The following is a 16,704-nucleotide window of genomic DNA, read 5'->3' as shown; positions in this document are numbered from 1 at the left end:
TTGTAGATACTAACTACGATCACAAGAGTGAAATCTTGTGTCCCTGGAACTCAAAATTAAGCAGATACATTTTCCTAAAATTTCCAAAGAAAAGGCAAAAAAAACCCCAAGGTATTTAGTGTTTTTAAGAAAAATTTTTTAATTGGAGAATTTTCTGGTCTCAGTTTATATTTAGCCCTAAATTCCTTACTTTCCACGCTTGCTTCTATACATTCTATTAATAAGAATTGCTTTTCAAACACTGAAATACCACATCAAAGGGAGAAAAAAGATTACTTGAACTTGGATTCACCACATTGGATTTACTAAAACAAGAAAGTATATTCAGACATTTTAGAAAGATTTTTCAGCTGGAGTTGAAATCTAAAGGAATTGATTGAATTAGAAACACACGTTATTTGGAAACCTTCAGCACACCAATCAGCTGAGGTTTTGCTGTATCGGGCGGAGCTGCAGTCACAGGCAGAGGTGAGACATCTCCCATGTCTCTGTGCAAAGCTCCAGATGAGCACGGCACATTGGGAGGGTTCCGTGTGACAGGTGGGCCGCACAGGCCAACTCTGGTCACAAGCACCTTGCCTTGCCATCTCAGGGGCTTTGACCAGGTGACAAAGTATGGCACAGAGTTGGGGGATACTTTCCCCCTGCTGTCTATACCTATCTGCCCCCAAGGATGAGAAGCTTAGGAGGAAACTGAGGTACCTTCCGTGGCCCAGTTAGTGGCATTCTCGTGATAGGCAGCTATGCAGCTCGGCGAAGCAGTACTTCTCCAGGCAACATCGTAGGTGGCAGATGTGACAAATGGGGCCAGAGCAGGACAGGAAGAATGAAGTGAGTGCCACATGGTACCTGCAGCTGAAAGACTTGTTTGTATAGACTTTTAAGGCCCCTTTTGGGGGAATACCAGAAACCACTGGGGTACAAACGAGTGAGAGGCAGCTGAAGTCCTCCTATTCGGGTGGGGGCCATCAACCTGTACTGTGGTTATTCTGACAATTCGACTCCTTTGCTGTTTTTAGTTTACTATACACGCTTGTTTTATTTCTATGACACACTATGCAACACAAACCCTGCTGTGCCAACTCTTTTGGTTGCAGGAAACACAGATTCCCCCAGGAGGAGTCTCTGGGCATGGGAGAACTCATCACTGGGGTGCCCAATGCACCTACTATGATGATGAGAATGGTTGCACTCTATAGGCTGGGGAGGCAAGTGGGACGAACCAAATAAGACGTTATATGTGCTGACTAAATCAAGTGGAGTGGCACAGCCTAGATGGGACGAGAACTTCAACTGGGCCCACCCAGTGGGTCTTTTTTCTGGTGGACCACAGTGGGCACCATATTTTCTGGTGAACAAAACATAGAATCCAAAGGGGATGGTGAGAGATCACTGGCCTTGGCAAATAGGAAGTCACTCCATCCCAAGGGAGGGATTGTCAACAATGAGGAATTTAGAGGCAGGAATATTGTCACCATGGGCCTTAACCTCAAACTGCCCTAAAGCACTGATTCCAGTGTTAAAAGATAAATTGAGGCATATTAAAATTTTTAAGAGTTTACTTGAGCATGTATAGATTCAAATCAGGCATCACCAAAGAGGAAGTAGTGAAGAGTGCTGGGGAGAGACTTTTACAGAGAAAAGGCAGAAGCAAAGCAAGGAAACGATTGATTGGCCAGAGCTAAAGCCCAGTTTGCTGCTTGTGACTGGTTGTCCTTAGGTTTCCATTTCGTAACCTTGAGTCATTTACGTGCTTTGATTTTGGTTTGCTTACGTACGTCACCACAGCATTAGAGCCTCCTCAGTCTAACGGCCACCTTGTTCAATTAGTTTAACGCTGCAAGGGGAAGAGGAGTAAGCCAGACCTGAGGCACCTCAGCTTTCCCCCCAACCTAGAAAAACCAGCCAACCACAAGCTACATTCTAGTATCTGTCCCAGGTCACATGCAACTTCGGATATGTTGGTCTTCCACTTACCATAGGAGACTAATAAGTTAGTGGCATACTGTACATTATCAGATGTTGAACAACCACAATAACAACCTCAACCTGTAAGTGAGCAGGGCAACATGACAGATCCATGGCTTTCCTCAACAGCAAGCCAGACTTCACCTTCCATCAAAAAGGATCCAAAAAAGAAATTCTTGTGAGGACCCACCTAGGGTCAGTCCTAGTTACCATCATGGACTTGGGATGGAATGATGGAATTTACAAAATAAAAAGGTAGCTTGCACTGTCATTACTTTGGAAGAACCTTGAAACACAGAATTTTCTACTACAAAACGTGCTAGGTGCTACACTGCTTTCTGAAGACTGTCATCCTTCACAATGAATGAGTCAGCAGCCACTGGGAGCTTGGCCATTCCTGGAACTCAGAAAGCCTGTTATGCTCTTAAAGCACAGAAGTATTTTTATGTTCTCTAGTCATCTCCACATTTGGAAAAAGAAGGTAATTTTATGCTCTCAAAAGATTCCTTGGTATGCTGCTGTTAAAAAAGAAAAAATCCTTGAGGGAATTGGGGAGTGAGGAGAGAGTAATGGAAATATTCTTTAAAACAAATCTTGCTAGCCACCCTATTATTCCCACAGTTTGTGTTTTTCAAATAACATGTTGAAATCTCACCTGGCACCTTTGGGAGTCAGAAAAGTGATTAATTAGTAAATTGTTAATTCCCATTTTCTGGATATTTCATTCTGTTGTCCTTTTGTAGCTTTTGAACAGCTCCTATCGGGCAGTGTTTAGGGCCGTGATCAATGAAATGGCTGCTCGCAATGAACTGGAAGAGGATATTGACATTCCCCTGACTGGCCATCTGGAGAGTGAAACCAGAAGGAAACTGGGAATTCTGTAAGTAACTGGAGAGATGGAGCTATTGGTGGGTCGGCGGGTTCAGGTAGGCCAGAGGAAGCAGCAGGGAAAGTGTAAATTGGGCCACCAGAGAAAAGAGCAAGGCCAGGGCCAGGCAGGTCCCCTGAGGCAAAGAGCAGTAACAACCCAGGCACAGGACAAGGGTAAGAGCAGGGGCCAGGTGGACAGAATGATCTGGCTGTCAAAACTCAAGAGAAGGAAATCTACAAGCATGGGAGGTGCAGGATAGGATCAAAGGCAGGCAGTGACAGAGGTTGGAAATCCAGGACACGAAAACTCTTGAAGGGACCATGAACTTGTACAAGAGTCTGGAGAGCAAGGCTCAGACCCCTGGGTGTTTGAAGAGAAGGGACAATGGGGGATCAAGATCCTGGGCACCTGCCTAAGAAATTCCCTAGCTTTGTCCTAGACTAGCTAATGCTTTTCCATTCTCCCTAGATGGGGAAAAGCCATGAGCTTCACTGATCTGGGAGTCAGGCCAGAGCCCCTATTTGGAGCAGGGAATGATAAAGTTATTGCAGACTGTTGCTGGCACCAAGTCTTTCTAGTTGGCATGGCCCTAGGTCACAAAATGTTCCAGAACCCCATTTGTACATCCAGCCCATGGTGTGTGGAAGCCCAGATTTTCATTTATCCAGCTGTCAGAAACCTTGGCAAGAAAGGTGCATGTTCAGGCCTCCCATGGGTCTATTGCAGACTCTCCAGCAGTGGCACCAAGGAACAGGCTGTGGGGGTCGGGGTGCCCTGCATAACCTCCTTTGCAAATTGAGGCTTTCACAAAGATCAGGAAGCAAGATTGACTGCCAGCAACTTCTGCTTTGGGTTCAGTAGAGTCCTGGGGCTAGAGACCCCCAAGGCTTCTCTAGAAAAGGGGAAGGCAAAATACATAGAGCAAAACACAAAGAACATCAAGCTTATACAGCTTCAGAAACAAACGCCGAATAACATCCTGGTAAGTTATCCTGCCTCGTATGTGATATTTCTCCCCATTCCTTCCCATTTAAGCCAATGACGGAGGCTCATTCTAACCTGATTGCACTCAGCAAATACTTCCTGAGCACCTACTGTGTGCTGATCTACTGGGTGCTGGTCTATACAGTAGTGTGTACCAGAGTCTCTGCCATTGAGGAGCTAGCTGGTAAGGATTCCACCAGGTTGCAAAGGTGGGCAAAGAGCCAAGGGAGGAACCTTCCCAAAAGGGCCTTGGTGCCTCCGGCTGGGTCCCCTCACTGGAGTTTAACTCTCGCATACATTTGACATCCTGCTCTCAGCCTGCGGGACAGCCCTCACCCCACCCACTCCTCGGTCCTTATTCCTTCAGAGGTGATGGTAAGCTAGGTAACTACTTCAATTCCATTCAAAGCGCTTACAAGTCAAACAAATAATGCTGGGTACAAACGGGCGGTGAAGAGCTCATTCTCAAGTTCCACTACTGCCTCTAAAGTATAAATAGTAAACCTCTGCTCTCTGCCAGGTAAAACAGTTCCACCCTTTCCAGCAAAGGGTATTTGCTTCCTGGTGTTTCCCGGGGTTAAATTTTTATATTCCTTCAAGGAATCTGAACTGAGAACTTAAAATTTGTCATGTCAAAAGCCCTCTTCTCAGACCCAGTTAGGCCTGGGAAGCTCACTCCTTCTCACGCCTTCTCTTTCAAAGGGGCTGTGATCTGAGAACCAGGAAACACAGCTGCCCCTGGAGTCCACCCTTATTCAGAAGTAAAACAGTCCAAGCTATTGAAATGCCAGGATGACTTGCTGTGTATATTGACATGAGAGGGGGTTAAGGTCTTGATTATTCTGAAAAGCTGTGCTTTAGTGTAGCTTTCACGGTAAGTCATTTTGAGTGAGATTATTTGACATTTTCCTCCTAAATTTGAAGTGGTTTCAAGTGGCTCTGTCCAGTTCACAGACATGCTGTTTCTCCAAGCTATTTCCAAATGTACCTTCACTGGGATACAAGCCATAGAAAAATCACGCTGCACCAGCTTAACTCATAGAACCAGCCTTGCATTTGAACCTCCCAGCCCTGTCACAGCTCCCAAGATGACCCTCACTGAATTCATTTTGAAAGGTTTGGGGGTCAGCCCAGGTGCCCAGGTTGAAGGGCAGTTAGAGGTAAGGAGGGAAGCGCTGAGTCGATACCACGTGCGGTCTCTTTATTCCTGAGCACTGACTGGAAGAAAAGCTGGGTCCCAAAGCAGAGCCATCAGCCCAACTTTCCACCTACACTGTGTCGTGTGACATGTAAACATGAATTTAGTCCCAGCTTTTAAAGATAATTCACATTTCTTTTAGGTTGAAGAAAAATTTTGAAAAATACAGAGAAACAATCTCCTGGATTCTGAAGAAACGTGAATGTAAGGATCCCTTGCCCATTTTCCATCCCAGTGACTGGCACTCCTGTGTGGGTTTTGCTGCCTCTCACCTTCTGCTGTATGCCATAAAGGAGGCAGAAATGCTTGTTCCCTCACTTGAGCACGTGCTGGGCTAGTAAGGTCCTAGCAGCCAGGGATAAAATTCCGAGCAAGATGGACACAATCTGGGACCTCAGTGGGCTGATCTTTTGATAGTGGTGGGGCGAGTGGGTGGGGCTGGGGAGGATAGACAAGAAAGTAGGGAATTTGCATATGGAATGGTTACCACTATGGTGGGAAGGGGATGCTATGGGACCACACAGGAAGGCATCGAATCTAGATTTGAGGGGCTCCAAGAAGTCATTAGTAACACAAAGTTTGGGAAAGAAATAGCCCCTTTACCAGACACTGAAGGCATTTGAGGTCCAGCTGTTAAGATTTGCCAGTCATGGAGGTTGCCAGTTTTGTGGGTCGAGTCATGGAAAACTTAAGCAAAGAGCCTAAACTATCAGGCTACTTAATTCAGAAACTCAAAACCACCATATGGAATATCTCTCAGGTTACTAGATCCAGCTAACGTAGAAATGGCAACAATACCCATGGCAGACATAGCTAATCAATCATGGTACATGGCAGACATAGCTAATCAATCATGGTACTCTTTCTTGTTGAGCCAGGACAGCCTCAGATTCCCTCCCAAGACAATGCTCCAGTCCTCCAATACCAATTTATGTCCCTGACCTAACTCTTATGGAAAAACCACTGTAGGCTAAGTAGTTTCACATACACTCTCTGATTCAAATTAATCTTCATAACCAGGTGAAGTAGGATAAAGAAACTAAGGCTCAGAAAGGCTAAGTGACTTGCCTGAGATCACCCAGCCTTGGGCAGCTGCCCAAGACCTCTCAGGACAAACCTAGTTTTCATGCCCTTGGCATATTCAATGAACAACAAAAAGCTAGTGTGCCTGAAGGAGAAAAAGTGGGCGACTTCTAAGCCTAGACCTCATGTCCTCATTGGAGTTAGTGCAGGGAGGAGAAGGAATCGCCACCTTCTGTTTCTGTAGTGGGAGGGCCCTGCCTCCCACCAAGACTCACACAGTGGGGGCCACCCAAAACAAGGAGGGGGATTCATGCTTAACAGCCAAAAACACAACAACAAATGTCTAACACACTTTATGCTACACCTGTCTACTGCTTATATTTCTGTACCCTCTGGGCTGTAGACACCTGTGTCTTTCATTCCTTGGCATCTCAGCAAGGCGTGCAGTAGGCACTCAATAATTATTTTTGAATGGATGCAGGCATGCATGATTTTTTTGCACGTTTTTGGAAATTAAGGCCTTTCAGGACACTCTACTATCTCATGCCCAGGGTAGGACTTCTGATTGGAGAATGAAATTTGATAGGGCCGGATTCCCCATAGTGCCTCACCACCACCCCTGCCCACTCCCTGTTCCTCTGGACAACTAAAGCCTAGAAGGTTTGAACTTTCTCTACAAAAAATGCAAGATTTCTAGTTGCTAAGAGGCATTGCCTCCATGTTTTCATTGTAGCCAGTCCCAAAGAAATCTAGCCTCCTTTCAGATACAAACGCATTTACTTCAGAATCCAAACCATTATTCCATATTCCAGGCACACAGCCCCATGTCTCTGAACACTCTGATTCCCACACCAAGGCTGGTTTCCTGGGTGTGTGACCTCTGCAGTCTCACAGAGCTCCACACTTAGAAGGGCCCTGTGCTTGGTTTAATGCTCTGCTGTCACTGCCTTGAAATTCTTAGTAATTTTAGAGCAAGGATCCCTGCATTTTCGTTTTGCACGGGGTCCTTCAATTGATGTAGCCTTTCCTGTTCAGAACCATCTAGGCTGGTGAAAAGAAGTGGGAGAACACTATATAGTTTGTATCCTGAGCCTTCAAAATTCAAAGCTTCCTGTGTGAAGGACACAGATATATTGACCTTGTACGAGGTGGCAGGCACTGGGTAGGCAATGTTTCACAGGAACGTGATACATCTCTGTAGGCAGCATTATCCCATTTTAAGGAAACTAAGGCTCAGAAAGGTGGCCTAAAGCCTCCCCCTAATAAAGGCAGAGCCAGATGTGCAGCACAAACCAGAATGTCCATGATTCTAGCTTTCTGACAGGGGAAAAAATGAGGATATAAATGTCCTCTTTTATCGTTACCATTTCAGAAACGCTTTCTTTTAATTTCTAATTGATACTCAGGAACAGAAGCTGAGCTCACTTCAGCTTTTTCCATCTGATGAATCATGACCATTCTGTAAGCAAGCCCTGCAGAAGGTGTCCTCAGAGGGAGACTGAGACCTGCTTCTGAACTTCTTACAAAAGTCTCCAAGTGCCCCTGCCCACCTCTTTCTCCGCACTCTCCTGAGGAAAGTCTCCCTCTCTGAGCTCTGATTAGTGACCTCTTTAGCTCCTCAGATGCGCCATGGTCCTTGATTCTCCTTCCTCTGCCCCCCAGCCCACCCTCTCCCTGTTCTCACTGCCCCCTCCTCAGACACCTTCATCTCCCCTGGAAGAAATCTCCCCAGTCTCCCTGCCTCCCGCCTTCTTCTTTCTCACTCCTTTCTTTGCATTGTTCCCAGCATAATCTTGTTAAAACTCTTCATTGGCCCTCCATTGCCTCCAGGAAAATGCCCCTATTTCTCATGCGGCTTAGAAGACCCTCCCTTTTTCCTCTCCCTACACACTGGCTTTTTTGTTATTCATCGTTGGGCCAGGCACCCGTGGCCACAGGGCCTGTGCACTTGCTGTTCCTCTGCCTAGAGCATTCCTCTCTCCAATATCCCTGTGGCTTACAACTTCACTTTATTCAGGTCTCTGCTTAAATGGCACCTTCTCAGAAATAGTTTCCTCGGCTACCCTTTGCAAACCTGTGTGTGCACACACACATGCACACACATCATTTTCCATCCTTTCACCCTGCTTAATTTTTCTTCAGAGCCCTCCTAGCCATCTGGTATGCTACATTTTTATCTGTTCATTTGTTTAGCCTCTATTTCCCCTACTAGAATGGACAGCAGGGACTATGTCATCCTTGATATTGGCACATAGGTACGCAATAGATCTTTATTGAGTCAGTGAATAAAGGAATGATCTAGCCCTGCCTGCTCTCCTGAGTCATCTGTCACCACTAGCCCATTCCCACTCCAGCCTTCAACCATACAGTGCTTATGCTAGGAATTCCCCCTTGCATATTAGAGACTTAACTTCCACCGGAAGTTTCCTCAACCTCCAGGCCTGGTTAAGTTCCCTCCAGTGAGCTCTCAGGACACCCTATCTGTTGGTCTGCAAACTCAGGAGTTCCCCAGGTGAAATTTAAAACTGGCTCCTGTACTCAGAGGGCAAGGAGAGACTGAGGCAACAGGCAGACCACTCCAGATTGGTAGGTAGCAGGCTTAATAAGCAAGGGAACTTATATAAGAGGCTTGTCTTGGGTGGCTGCAAGACCAGTAGATGTCCACACCCACCCGCCAGAATCTTAAAGTTTATGTAGAGGCCTTACCTGGCTTCAGCTACATATTCGGTCCAGATAGTCTCAACAACACAATGCTCTCAAGGCTGTGTCCTTGAAAATGGCTCCCACTGTGGGAACGGTGGGCAGAATGTACATTCCAAGGACAACGGAGGCTGAGGAGCCTCCAATTGCTTAATTCTGCTCGCAGGTCAACCAGCAGTCACGTTCTCTCTACGACCTCCTCCAACACTGGTTGACCCCAATGGTGAAACAACTAAGCTCTCTTAACTGACCTCTCCCTAAAGCAGATGCCTAGGGAACAGGGCCGCCCCCTCTGGTGAAGAGCATCCTGGCTGATACCGACCAGCTGGAAGCTCCTCTCCACCGCTCTGGCCACTGCCGTTCCCACTGATTGTCAGACACCCAGCAAGAGTCACTGGGAGCACAGGTTGTCCCTCAGTTGTCCTTACTAGTTTAGTTCCAAAATTCAATTGTTATAAAAATGAAGATAAAAAGAAACTTGTTGGGCCGGCCCCGTGGCTTAGCGGTTAAGTGCGCGCGCTCCGCTGCTGGCGGCCTGGGTTTGGATCCCGGGCTGCACCGATGCACCACTTCTCTGGCCATGCTGAGGCCGCGTCCCACATACAGCAACTAGAAGGCTGTGCAGCTATGACACACAACTATCTACTGGGGCTTTGGGGGAAATAAATAAATAAATAAAAATTTAAAAAAAAAAAAAAAAGAAACTTGTTGTTGCTATGAAAACTAAATTGAATGCTTTAAGAAGACTCTAAGAAAATAGCTTTTTTAAAAAAAAACTGCTTTGACCTAGATGTGGACCAAACACACGTAAAAGATTGGCCAATATACAGAAGATTTTTTAAAAGTCTATAATTCTGCACTCAGACTATTTAGAAATTGCCAAAACTGAAAACTGTAGATAATAAATTGTGAATGTGGTTTGAGCAAAAATGATCACAGGGCCCATCATCAGACCCACACACAAAGGTATGACCTTGCCCTACATTTTAAAACGGCGTGTTAGTACACATTTAGGTTTTAAATTAAAATAACATGTGTAAGACACGTTTCCTTTTTTTAACAACTCCCCACTATAGCCTATGTTTTCAATTAACAGAATTAGCAGCCACGCTTGTTATCGGCGTGTGGCTAGTATGTTACCCCAACACCTCTCACATCTCTGGACTGGGTGGTCTTCACCGTGGTATCTGGCATCTAGCACTGGGCTGGCACATCGCAGGCCCTTGATAAATATGTGTTGAATGAATGAATGAAAAAAAAAATGAGAGAGCTGGAAATCCAGCCCCTACATGTGTTTCTTCAAAGGCTTGCTCTTTCTACTACCTGGCAGCCTTCCCTACTTGAGGGAATGTGGCCTATATCCCAAACCCTCCGACTCCCTTTAGCACCTTGAGAGAAATAGATCTAAGTTTTCTTTCTCTTTTCTACTAAAGACTTACTCAACCCAAAAGCTGCAGGGACGTATACTTTCACATTTAGTTTATCGAGTCAACCACCACCAGTTGAGGAGCCTTTGATCGCAAAAGAAGTCAAAAAACCTCGTCGCCGTGTTCGTCGTAAGAAGAAATTAGAAATAGATACAGAATGGGTACAGAGCAAGACTAAGGTAGGTACGGCAGTACACTGGTGTTTTTACTTTGTGTAGGTTTTTTTGGCTCGGGTGAGACACATAGACACCATCAGGGAGCTATCAGGATCAATTTACAACATGAATACAAACAAGAAAAATGTATCCAAAATATCCAATATATAGAGTTAAGGAAGACAATCTAAAAAGGCTACCTACTGTATGATTCCAACTATATGACATTATGGAAAAGGCAAAACTATGGAGACAGTAAAAAGATCAGTGGTTGCCAGGGGTTTGGGGGGAGGGATGAACAGGCAGAGCACAGAGGATTTTTAGGGCAGTGAAAATACTCTGTAGGATACTATAATGGTGGATACATGTCATTATACGTTTGTCCAAAACCATAGAATGTACAACATCGAGTGAACCCCAATGTAAAGTATGGACTTGGGTGACAATGATGTGCCGACGTAGGTTCATTGACTGTAAAAATGTACACTGTGATGCCAGATGTTGATAGTGGAGGAGGCTGTGCCTGTGTGTGGGCATGGGGGTATATGGAAATCTCTGTACCTTCTGCTCAGTTTTGTTGTGACCTGCTCTAGAAAATAAAGCCTATTTTAAAAAATCAATCACATGGTATATTCATAAAGATGATATTTATAAAGAAATCATAAGTGAAAACTAGTCTCAAAATATTAGTGTCATTCAGAGTGAGCTAATAATCAGGTCTGAAGCTCAAAAAAGTGGTATTGAAGTGGGAATTAGAAAGATGTGATAGACTTCACGCCTTCTGTAAATATAGATTAGAACCTGCCGTGCCCCAGGCCCTCTTCTAGGTGCTGGAGATACAAGGGTGAACAAAACAAAGGCCCTGTGCCCATGGGACTTATGTTCTGGTTGAGGAGACAGTCAATATACAAAAATACTGTTCACTGCTATGTCAGGCATTGTTAGGTGCCATGCGGGAAAAGGCAGCATAAGTGGCTCTCGAGTTGTTGGGCTGAGAGAGGAGTTGCTCCCATACCTATATGGCAGTCGGGGAAGTGCCATTCGAGCCTAGGCATGCATGAAATAAGAAAGTGACCCATGTAGATACCTAGGGGAAGGGCATTGTAGGCAGAGCAACAAGTGCAAAGGCCCTAAGGCCTTTGCCTCAAGGACATCCGTGAGCAAGTGAGAGAGGGATGGAGAATGCTCTCGGGTGCCCAGATCAGGTAGAGCCTTGTGCGTCATAGTAAGACTTTGGATTTTATCCTAAGGATGATGTGAAGCCATTGGAGGGTCTCGAGCGGGGAGGAACATCATGTTCTCCCTGATCTAGAAGAATCTTTCTGCCTGCTGTATGGAGAATAGGTTTAAGGGAGCAAGAATAAAGGCAGAAAGTCCAGTTGGGAGCCCAGGTCATCAATTCAAGTGAGAGATGATGAGCATCTCTACTAAAGTGGTGGTAGTAGAGGTGGTGAAAAGGCCTATTTGGGATATGTTTTGAAGGAAGAATCAAGAGGGCCTCCTATTGAACTGGAAGTGGGGTGTGAGAGAAAGAGAAGACAAAAGGATGAATCTAAGAATTTTGGCCTGAGCAACTGAGTAAATGCCATGTTATCATTTATTAAATAGGAGAACACAAGGAGACTAATGGAAACTAACGTGTATGTAACACTGTGCAGATTAGAAAGCACTTCCACATAGAATGTAAACTTAGCTTTTCTCGACAATCATGTGGGTTAAGTATGGTATTATTATTCTCACTTTATAGTTGAAATGAGACCCAGAAAAACTGAAATGACTGTCACGTGGACATAGAGCCTGTATCAGTCAGGGCAATGCTCATTAGCTGCAGAAACAAACGATTCCCAAAGCTAAGTGGCTTGATAACCAGATGCATGTTTCTTGCTCACGGCTCATCTGATTTGAATCTCATAGTTCTTTGCGTGGCTCTCCTTAGGCTGGTTCTCAGAGATCTGGGCTTCATCACGGGTCTCCACTATCTTGGAGCCCTTTGTGTCCAATTGCATGGACAGGAAGTGAAGCCAAGGTCCAGGCTTAAATTCTATTAAGCAAAACGAGTCACATGACCCCACCTAGGTGCAAGAGGTCTGGGAAATGTACTCCTGCTGTATGTCCAGAGGAAAATGGAAACCGTCTGCACTAAGAGGAAAAGCAATCAAAAATCTTAAAATGATGGTGGCCTCACTTGTGGCAAAAATGGAAGAGAACCAGAAACGGACACTGTCAACCAAGGTGTGGGACTCTTTCGGCCTCCAGAGAAGGAAGAGGAAGTTCAGTATCCCTTCGTCTCCTGAGCCTGCAGGTAGAAGGGAAGTCAGCGGGACCAGTCAGAACTCCTGTGGACAGAGGAATTAAGGGAGAGCCAGGGGACACTCCAGGCTTAATGGACGATGAATGGTCAGGGTGTTGGAAGCCCTCAGAGAAGGCCCTCAGCTTTCTCATCTCCCTGGCCTCACCTCCAATCCATTCATGAAACCTTACTTGGTTTCTTGCTCCGATCAGGCTAGTGAATGCCACGTTCTTCCCACCCTCTTTGCCCCGTCCTGTCCTGCCTCTGAGCTTCTGCCCCTGCAGCCTCTGTCCCCTGACCAATCTTGAATGTCCTGCCTGCAGCCCAGGGGAAGGTTCTCACCCAGAAGTCTAAGCAGAGGATCCTTCCTAACCCACCATCCACATCAGGCTGCCCAAAAGGCCCATGAGGAGTGGGACATTTGGTTGTTTTTTGTTTTTACAAATGGGCAATAAATTCTGAGTAGTTTTCTGAGTCAGGAAGCACTGTTTATAAGTATGTGCTGGTGTTGAGGCAGAATCCAGCCCAGCCTGCCCTGGAGCCAGCAGCTCCGCAGCAGTCCAGGATTGCTCACAGACAGATGGCAGCAAGGAGAGCACACAGACGGACACAGCTGTCTCACAGCACAGGGTCCTGCCTTGTCTTCTCTCCAGTAGAACTGAAGGAAAGGCCAAAGATGTAGTCTCTTCTCTCTTACCCGTTAGCTCTTAGCCTCATACTCTGGCCCAAAGCAAATGGTGACGAGATTTAGGCTTTTAGATATGCCATTCGTTATATATTTCCCAGTGTGAGAAAATGTGACGACTCCCCCTCTGTGTCAGAGATCTTGCTTTGCCATGGAGTCTTGATCATTAGGAAAATGTCATGACATAACAAGTGAATTTGAGCAGCAGAAAGCATCTTGACAAAGTCTGGCTTTCAGGTGACTTTTGAAAAGAGCTAAAAGACAAATATCCTTTCCCATGAGCAATATCTGGAAGTTTCTTACAAGTCGTCAGGAACAAACCAACCACAGATGTCCTTACAAAGCACTTTTTTAAGTTATAAAAAAAAAAAAAGCAGTGATTTGTAGACTGAATGTGCGAGAGCGCTGGGAGCTTAATGGTTGGAGCAGCATGTTTTCACGGACAAGTCTGCAGGCCTTGGAGGGGAAGGAGGGGAGCAAACTACTGGAGTCTGGCTCTCCTCTCACTGGATGACTTTGTGTAAGTCATTTAGCCTCTGTTAAATGGGGATACTGATAGTGCTACTCTGTAGGCTTGTTGTATTGTGGGAGGAAAGCATTTAGCGCAGTGCTGGGTATGGAGAAAGAGCCATTACGTGTCAGCTATATGATTGTCATCACCTTGCAGAGTGCTGTTCACTGGATGCCCAGTTTCCTGGGCCATGCCCTAGAGAGCCCACAGCAGCTCCTCCTCACACAGAGCTGCATCTCTCTCTTCTATTGTCTTAGATTTGGGCATTCTGCTGTAAGCTTCTTGAACAAAGGATTATTCAACTGTTAAAAATAATAGTTTGAGGGGCCGGCCCAGTGGCATAGTTGTTAAGTACGCGCGCTCCGCTTTGGCGGCCCAGGGTTCACGGGTTCAAATCCCGGGCATAGACCCACACACCGCTCATCAAGCCATGTTGTGGCGGCATCCCACATATAAAGTAGAGGAGGATTGGCATAGATGTTAGCTCAGGGACAATCTTTCTCACCAAAAACAAAAAATAATAATAGTTTGAAAACCACTGATCTGACTTCTAGTTAGAGGAATGTGGGATTGTAGATAGCCTGACAAGCCGTCCTGCTACAAACACCTGGGAAATTTAGATGAAATGTAAAAAGTGTCCTTTTAAACGCAGAGCAGAATGTGTCAGAAAGTAAGGTAAATAATTAATACTAGAAATAGAGAGAAACGGAAAAACCAGAAGAGTGCGAGTCTGGGTGTATGGGTGAGGTGGGGGTGCTGGGAAGGGAGGGGTGGGAAGCAGGAGAACAGAGTGTCCTGATAATCCAGGGGCTCAGGTTCTACGCCCCATGGGGACACGAGACAGCTTGAGGACGTGCCTCTTTTTCAAGCACCCGTGAAATCGCTCCGATAATTGATGACACACTAGGCCACACAACAAGTCTCAGTGAACGCTGAAGCGCTGATATCATAGAGACTGTGCGCTCTTACCCCAATGCATTCTAATTAGTAATAATAGTAACGTAACCAAAAGCACATATATTTGCAAATTTAAAAACACACTTGTAAATATTGTGTGTCAAAGAAAAAATCATATTGGAAATTTGAAAATATTTAGAATAGAATCAAAGATAAGTATCTACACTTGTGGGAAACAGCTAATACAGTATTTTGAGAGAGATGTTATAGCTTTAAATCCTTATATTAAAGAAGAAGGAGGAGGTGGGGGATCATGAAGAAGAAAGATGAAAACCAATGAGCTCAACATTCAATTCAAATAATTAGAAAAATAAAATAGAGTAATATAGAAACCCACAGAAAGTAGAAGTATACAAATGATAATGATAAGAGCAGAAATTGATACAATAAAAACAAAGAAATAATGGAATAAACAAACTGAAAGCTGGTTCTTTGAAAAGACTAGTAAAATTGGCAAATCATCAGGCAAGGTTGATCCAGAAAAAAAAGAAAGAAGGTATTAATAATATAAAGACTGAAGATAAGGACATGACTACAGAGATAGTAGAGGGTTTTTTTTAAACACTATATGACAAAATTTTTATAAGTTTGAAAAATTACATAAAATGAACAATTTCCTAGAAAAGTACAATTCACTAAAACTGATTCAAGAAGAAATTAAAAACCTGAATACGTTATGGGTTGAATTGTGGCCCTCCAAAAAGATATGTTTAAGTTCTAACCCACAGTGTCTCAGAATGTGACCTTATTTGTAAAATTGATCTTTGAGGATGTAATTAGTTAAGATGAGATCATACTGGAATAGAGTGGGCCCCTAATCTAATATGAGTGGTGTCCTTATAAGAAGACAGCCATGTGAAGATGCAGAGACACAGGGTGAATGCCAGGTGAACGTGGAGGTGGAGATTGCAGTGATGCACACACAAGCCAAGGAAAAAGATTGAGAGCTGTCACCAAAAGCCAGGAGAGAGACGTGGAAGAGATGCTTCCTCAGAGCCTCCAGAAAGAATCAACCCTGTTGACACCTTGACTTCAGACTTATGGTCTCCACAACTGTGAGGGAATAAATGTCTGTAGTTTTAAACTGCCAAGTTTGTGGTACTTTGTTATGGCAACCCTAGAAAATGAATATAACCAATAACCATTAGAGAGATTGAAGTGATAGTTTAAAATTTGCACACAGACACACACACACACAGTGATCCATTTCAGCCTCTTCATCACATGGACAAGTACTGAGGCCCAGAGAGGTTTCCTGTTCAGATTCCCCAGCAAGCTGGTGGTGATGATGGTGGGTAGTGATGGGTGGGGTGGCATGTGGGCAACAGAGAGTAAGTAGACAGGCCCCAAGCACTCTAGTGCCAATGCCGTGCTCTGAACTGGGACCATCAGCCCCGTGCACTTTTCATAGGCTTGTCTTTTCTCCCAGGTGCATGAAGGTGATGGAAAATTAATTCTCTACCCCAGTGGGACTGTCTTCCAAATTCTCTTTCCTGATGGATCAGGCCAGTTACAGTATCCACCGGAGCACAGGAACGCTCGTATTGACACATATGGCGCCTAAAACATCTGTGATTCGGGGCTGGGGCATGGGTTTTACTGAGGCCTGCATCCTCTGCAGGGCTCTGCCTTGTCCAGGGATCCCAAGGGACTGCTTGTGCCTTAACCATCTCCCAGTTACCCATCAGGAAACCTGGCTATGCTCATCCTCAGCACGAAAGAGAGCAAGTTCACATACATCATTCTGGAAGACAGTAAAGAAAAGGATGTTCGGGCTCTTATCAACAACTCTGGCCATGCCACCTTCTATGATGAAAACAGAGAAATCTGGTAAGCTTGGGTCGTGAGTCCCAAACCGTCCTCCCCGTGAAGAGGTGGTGCGGTTAAGGTTTGATTCCCAGTCTGCTCAGCCGTCCTCCCTCACTCGGTAAGTCT

General features: G+C 45.1%; 2 protein-coding genes across 3 annotated transcripts in view; one reads left to right on the top strand and one right to left on the bottom strand.

Annotated features, from left to right (window-relative positions):
• The window catches only part of CBY2 (chibby family member 2), a 132,931-nt gene that overhangs the window by 94,120 nt on the left and 22,107 nt on the right, over positions 1-16,704 (bottom strand). The window lies entirely within an intron of this gene.
• Positions 1-16,704, top strand: part of ERICH6B (glutamate rich 6B) — a 45,701-nt gene that overhangs the window by 21,075 nt on the left and 7,922 nt on the right. Inside the window, exons 6-10 of the mRNA XM_087435744.1 lie at positions 2,712-2,848; positions 5,164-5,225; positions 10,178-10,350; positions 16,199-16,284; positions 16,447-16,599. Coding sequence (XP_087291870.1) covers positions 2,712-2,848; positions 5,164-5,225; positions 10,178-10,350; positions 16,199-16,284; positions 16,447-16,599 — 611 coding nt within the window. The remainder of the gene's footprint in view (positions 1-2,711; positions 2,849-5,163; positions 5,226-10,177; positions 10,351-16,198; positions 16,285-16,446; positions 16,600-16,704) is intronic.

This window comes from Ceratotherium simum, chromosome 10, assembly GCF_057802395.1.
Source record: "Ceratotherium simum simum isolate JZ-2026a chromosome 10, ASM5780239v1, whole genome shotgun sequence".
NCBI classification, from domain to species: Eukaryota; Metazoa; Chordata; class Mammalia; order Perissodactyla; family Rhinocerotidae; genus Ceratotherium; species Ceratotherium simum.
This window is presented reverse-complemented; position numbering and strand designations above follow the sequence as displayed.